Source organism: Perkinsus marinus (genome assembly GCF_000006405.1).
Source record: "Perkinsus marinus ATCC 50983 genomic scaffold scf_1104296932410, whole genome shotgun sequence".
Classification (NCBI taxonomy): Eukaryota; Perkinsozoa; order Perkinsida; family Perkinsidae; genus Perkinsus; species Perkinsus marinus.
This window is the reverse complement of record NW_003215453.1, coordinates 728,862-734,873: the sequence shown is the minus strand read 5'-3', so window position 1 is coordinate 734,873 and position 6,012 is coordinate 728,862. Positions and strand designations below refer to the sequence as shown.

The following is a 6,012-nucleotide window of genomic DNA, read 5'->3' as shown; positions in this document are numbered from 1 at the left end:
AAACTTCGAGGAAAGTATCATCCTGGCTGGCCGAGACTCTATGCAACTCATTATGCGAGGAAGGAGAGACTAAGGGTGATTGAGGTGGCGGAGCTTGCACGGGCATACCACATAGAATGTCCATGAACCCGGTGTGCTCCCACTGATCATCAGAGTGTGGAAGACTTCCTGATATATCGTCTACTTCTGCATGTAAGGAATCGATGAAATCCATCGAATAAATCAACTATGGAAACCCCCGAATTCCCCATTATAACTCGATATCCCCTATTATGTAGTGAGAACTGATGTGTGGAGGAACAAAAAGTGACGGCAAGCTCATCAGGGTCTTTATCGAAGGTCAGCGTAGTTCATCCATCAAGGACAGCACACAGACAGGCGTATACACGGCACTGCCTTGTAGAGGGCCGGACGGCCTGTTGGGAGGTTAACGGACGAGTCCTTCACACGTTTATCCTGAAGAACGTAACAACTCTAGTCCTTCAAGCATGCTGTAATACAGCAGCTATGCATGGAGAGATTTCTGTAATACGTACCACCAGCAGCCTTACTCTCTCACCATCGACGACTACCAGCCGAGGTGGCTACTCATACGACCTCTATATCTTATAGGAATCTACTCCACGCTTACGGTCACCAATTGACTGAGTGAATAAGGAGATCACTTTCAGCGGATAAGAGCCTCAGCCTAAGGCCTCAAATCTACCATAACGTCGGCATACATCATATCTGCTAGAGTGGTTACTACAAGCGTATAAAACCACTCTTATTGGTTGTGGCATCCTTGGCTAGTAGTAGCAATAAGACGGGGGATAAAGGGTCCGAGACTAGGTAAGGATGCAAGTATGCTGACGTCTGATGTACACTCATCGGGATACGGGTTGAATATAACAACACAACAGCAAATGACTATTGGCATGCCGTAGATGGAAGAGGGAAACATTGTGATAATAGTATTAGTGGTGCGGCGGCGGCGGCTGGCCAGAGTATAATGATATCATCATGCACTATTGCAGTCGTGGTGTATTAATTCATCTACACAAAGACGTCTCCTCTAATACGACGGACGAGACGGATATCCTGCGAGGAATAGTAATAATAATATCGCTAGGCACTAGTACTCCAACATCATCATCACCTTAGCCATCAATGTAACCCGTTTGGCATGGATCGCTACCAACATTGCATCCTCGAATAGTCCCACCTACCAACAGGCCACCATCTAAGCCATGATAGGACGACTCCTCATTACAAGGTAAGCCTCAGCTGCTGTTTGTAATGCTATAAGGGCCTCACGGGACCACCTGGCACAGGGGTAGCATACAGGATAGGGCATACTACCAAGATAGGTACTACCTCCATTCCTCTCCTGCAAATAGTAACTGTATTTCACGAACAACTCTGGCGAAGGGGGCCTTCGGGACCAGGAGCTCGGTAGTACGCTGAGTACACAGTGGTGATATATATACGTATAGATGATAAAAGAGGTAAATGCAATAACCGTATAGACAATGATGACCACCCCAGCATGGTCATCTCATATTACTTGGAATTGACGAATCTCCTTAAGGGCTTTCGTGCCAGGGCGGAACCTCGGGTTACCATTCTACGGAGAGCCCCATAACCTCATGCCTACCTCCGTTTCTTGCCGCCTCCTTCTGACACACCACCACCACCACGTCCTACCCTTTTCCCTGATGTACTCCTCTTCCTCCTCGGAGGTGGCGGCTGTTGCTGCCTCGGTGCCCTATATGCCCAACAGCATTCTAGATTTACTATCACCAGCCTGCCACCCCCCCCCCCCCCCACTACCGCTTAGGACTTATCCTCCGCGCTGTTGGAGGCGTCCCCCTCATCTGTAAAGCTCCCCTCATAGGACCTATAATGACCGCCGTCAACCGAAACGGCGTTCAACCCCTAATTGGCCCTACTCCCACGAAAACCGCTTGGCGGAGATCGCCCCCTGCCAGGTGGCGGTGCTGGTGCCCTCTTCGGGGTAGGTACCGATATCGGTGGGCTCATTGGGGAGCTAGATGCCGATGATGGGGCCGCCGCTGGGGAGGTCCTAAGGGGCGGCAAGGTAGGTAGTAAACTGCTACTATCAGTCGTACTTGGCCGCAAGACGCCCACTCATCCCTGGGGTACTGCCCATCCGCCCACCTGATAAGTGAAGCATTAGACAGGCAGCATATATCCAGTAAGAGGATTTGCATGTACCCTTGTAGCAGAGGCCTACCTCCTGATGATGATCGACCAGTCATCCTACGAGGTGGTGGTGGTGGAGCCCTAAGGGGGCTGGGGACGGTCTCTGGTGGGGTCATTGGTTCACTTGACTCGGATGAGCCAGCCCGTCCACTCCCTCTACCGCTCCCTAAGAAGGAGCAGGCAGTGGATGACCAGTCGATAGCGGCGACCCCTATGGGCGAGGGGCCACAGTCTACCTTGCGAGGAGAAAAGGGCAGAAAGGCGGGATAGCATATACCGATAAAATGTGAAGGGCTGATGATTATGGATAATACCAAGACACTCACCTGATCGTGATGACCTTGACGATCTTGGTATGACCTCTTGTTGACGCGATCGTGATTGCATCGTTCCCAGAAATATCTTACTAGCCTTACTCCTACGAACCATATGCATACATCTGTGAACACAACCCTTTATCAATGCATAAACATGATGTTGTAAAGGTACGGTACGACTATGGAGAGGATGCGAGATGATGAACACCGAGTCGTTTCCCGGCCGTAGTACGGAACAGGACCTCCTCTGCCAACTGTCCCTGTTACAAGCTACTACTGCGACTCCCTATCATACATAGGTAGATGGCTATTGTCATGCCCATGTCAGATCATACTCATAGTCCTTACTAAGGATTACTAGGTGGAGTAAAAATATCCCTAAGGACTCCTTAGGGACATTTTTACTCATAATACCTCTCTCCTTCACCAAAGGACTACGTTATTCCTCTTCCTCCTCCTAGGCTCTGGCGAACTATATACATTAGAGCTCCACGGCTGCTGCTGCTGCTGCTGTGGCTGCTCGGGATTGAATTATGAGTCAATGGACGGGCGAGTAGATAGCGAACGATAATTAATACACTGCATTAATACTACGAATCTTGCTGCGACATGCTGCTAAGAGAGGACGCATTATCAGCCTCGCTTACCCTCGGACCATGCGCAGATATCAAATGAGCTGCTTTCAGCCTCGGTATATACATCTCCTGGGAGCTGCTGTCCATAAAAGCAGTATCATCGCCATATCACAGAGAGGCCCTCAGCGGAAGTCTTAAAGTTCATGGGCAGCAGCACAGCTACTCACGAGATACCCAATATTGAGAGGATGCCAACGATAACAGTATAGTACTTGTTTGGACTCTTTTCGCCCACAAGTCAGTGACCTCCGCGGTTCACCCAACATTTACGCGACACAAGTCAGTGGGACATCTCGAGAACCGTTCATGTACATGCATGCTCAACGTGTTTATACTCACCATGCATATCTTCCATTGGAAGGCTCATGAAGAGTGATTGACCCACAGGGGGCGTCGTCGTCGTTGTCACAGTGATGGATGCATCTGCCCAATAGGTGGAGACCCCTGGACCTGAATACAGTCCCGGGGATTAACATCCCCGCAGCCTACTATCATAGAATGTCGTCTATCCGAGTTAAGAGGTAGTAACGGGAAGGGGAGGGAAGCAGTGCCCTGAAGAGAAGCTCTACTCACAACCACCACCACCAAGCAGTCAGATGCCACCACGTTCACTTACGATTCGGGGTTGTATACCAACGTAACCTGTCGAGGCCTGAAGTTGCACATGACGTGGCATCTCAAATACAATACCATCAAGTACGCTCGAGACGAGGGATGAAGCCCTGGACTGCCTTATCTCAGGCGGCCCGGCGAAAGACCGCCTCGACATACCCTTTGGGATCTCTACCTGTTACCATACTATGAAGAGCCCATGCAGCCAAAGAATGTGATACCGGTGTACTCGACATCGTAGTCCGCACAGTGAGCGGTCCACTATCCCCTTTTGCTGCAGTAGTAAACATAGTACCAGCGTTTGGCACCCAATACGCCGATGGTGGCTACAGACGTCCTCATGTACGAAGATATCTTTTATAATACTACCTGTGGGAGGCCCAACTGAAGAGACGACCTCCTTCCTACGTATGGTACCGATACTGAGTACGATCTACTCCGTTCTACCACTACCTGAGAGGGAGTAATAGCATAGTTATTAAGTGTGGCCTCCTACAGGCATGTCCAGGACGGTCTTGGGCTTTGCCTTATTCACCACATTGCTAGCCGATACCACTATGGGAGGTGTAACAGTTACTGTATCCACCTCCCCCTCATCCGGTGACACGAAGCTGTCTTCAGAGGCAACCACATCGGGTATAACCGTCTGGGGCTGCTGCTCCTCTGAGCTGATGCCTTTGCTCGGCTCGTCTCCCTCCTTATTATCAACAGCACTGTGAAAGATTTCGGCGACTCCAGCTGATGCCATCATATTCTTGGCTTCATTATTATGCTTTTCCACCAACGACATGACGGCCTCGAGCGCTGTGTTGAAGCCTTTCTTCTTCGAGGCTCCCTTGCAGTCTTGGTAGTTTGTAGGGACTATCTTCGATGTGATCGAATCTTCTGGTCTGTCACTGGTCCCTCGAGGGGTATTACTGGTCCCTCGAGGGGTATTGCTGGTCCCTCGAGGGGTATTGCTAGTCTCTCGAGGGGTATTGCTGGTCCCTCGAGGGGTATTGCTAGTCTCTCGAGGGGTGTTGCTGGTCCCTCGAGGGGTATTGCTGGTCCCTCGAGGGGTGTTGCTGGTCCCTCGAGGGGTATTGCTGGTCCCTCGAGGGGTATTGCTAGTCTCTCGAGGGGTGTTGCTGGTCACTCGAGGGGTATTGCTGGTCCCTCGAGGGGTATTGCTGGTCCCTCGAGGGGTATTGCTGGTCCCTCGAGGGGTATTGCTAGTCTCTCGAGGGGTGTTGTTGGTCACTCGAGGGGTATTGTTGGCCACTGGAGGGGTGTTGCTGGTCACTCGAGGGGTGCTGCTGGTCACTCGAGGGGCGTTGCTGGATCGTCGAGGAGCCTTCTTAACATGTTGATGGTTGTCGCTAGATTTTCGAGGATCTCTATTGGTGAGCTGTCGAGGGCTGTTGTTGATCTTGCGAGGTGTGAGATCGGTGACAGATATCGTCCAGCTGACCGGTGAGGGACGAGTAGGGGACTCCATACTCTGAACGGGATGCCTTATCATACCACCCCAGAGGACGCGACTGACATACTCGGGAGGAATCCAAGGGGCCGCCACCCTCTTCCCCTCTGCTAACCTGCATTATCGACATCAAGTTATGCATAATAGTGCAGCACTGACCACATGCGAGACCACTGCCCCCTCTGACGCTTTTTGCCCTTGCCTGTGCTGCATTGCAGATGACGCACTGAACAGGACGATGGACTACCCTACAAGACAACACTTGATAACCTGTGGTCATCATCATCGAAGCCTTTATCGTGTTTATGAGATTCCATCTGACGACTAAGTGCCATAACTAGCTCCTCCTCATGTGCCCTCATGAGAGCCGCCTTCTCCATCTTGTGCTGTCCACAACTACTACACTACCACGACCACATAGGTGCTTACTTTAACTTTAGTCAACTTCACCCACTCCTTAACTCTCGCGAGTCTGTCAATATACTTATCCCGTTGATCCTAACAATGAATCAACTTTCAAATTCGCACGTTCACAGTAGTACTAGTAGTGGGACCAGCACTAGAATATGTATTGGACGAGTGTACAACAAGTCCTCCTCAGAACGCTCGTGGAGTTACTTCATTGTCACCAACACATATAGCATATATCCCCATACAGGACACTACCCACCTCCCACTCATGTCTGGACGCTCGTAGCTCTCGAAGCTCCTTACTCAGCTTGTGGTTCCTCTCATAGAGCACGATAACTGATAGTATGCACACAGACTACACTGTTAGATAAAA

The 6,012-nt window shown here is 50.5% G+C and overlaps 2 protein-coding genes across 2 annotated transcripts; both read right to left on the bottom strand.

Moving 5' to 3' along the window:
- Positions 1–1,035: 1,035 nt before the first annotated feature.
- Pmar_PMAR022398 (Histone H3, putative) lies at positions 1,036–2,176 on the bottom strand (the record flags this gene model as incomplete). The annotated part of the gene is made up of 8 exons (XM_002785604.1): positions 1,036–1,080; positions 1,139–1,204; positions 1,253–1,304; positions 1,357–1,442; positions 1,547–1,606; positions 1,637–1,747; positions 1,932–1,963; positions 2,161–2,176. 8 exons carry the CDS (start codon positions 2,174–2,176, stop codon positions 1,036–1,038), a joined length of 468 nt encoding a protein of 155 aa, XP_002785650.1.
- Positions 2,177–4,247: 2,071 nt separating this feature from the next.
- Positions 4,248–5,608, bottom strand: Pmar_PMAR022397 (conserved hypothetical protein; the record flags this gene model as incomplete). Its single annotated transcript, XM_002785603.1, has 2 exons — positions 4,248–5,343; positions 5,499–5,608. 2 exons carry the CDS (start codon positions 5,606–5,608, stop codon positions 4,248–4,250), a joined length of 1,206 nt encoding a protein of 401 aa, XP_002785649.1.
- Positions 5,609–6,012: the final 404 nt, after the last annotated feature.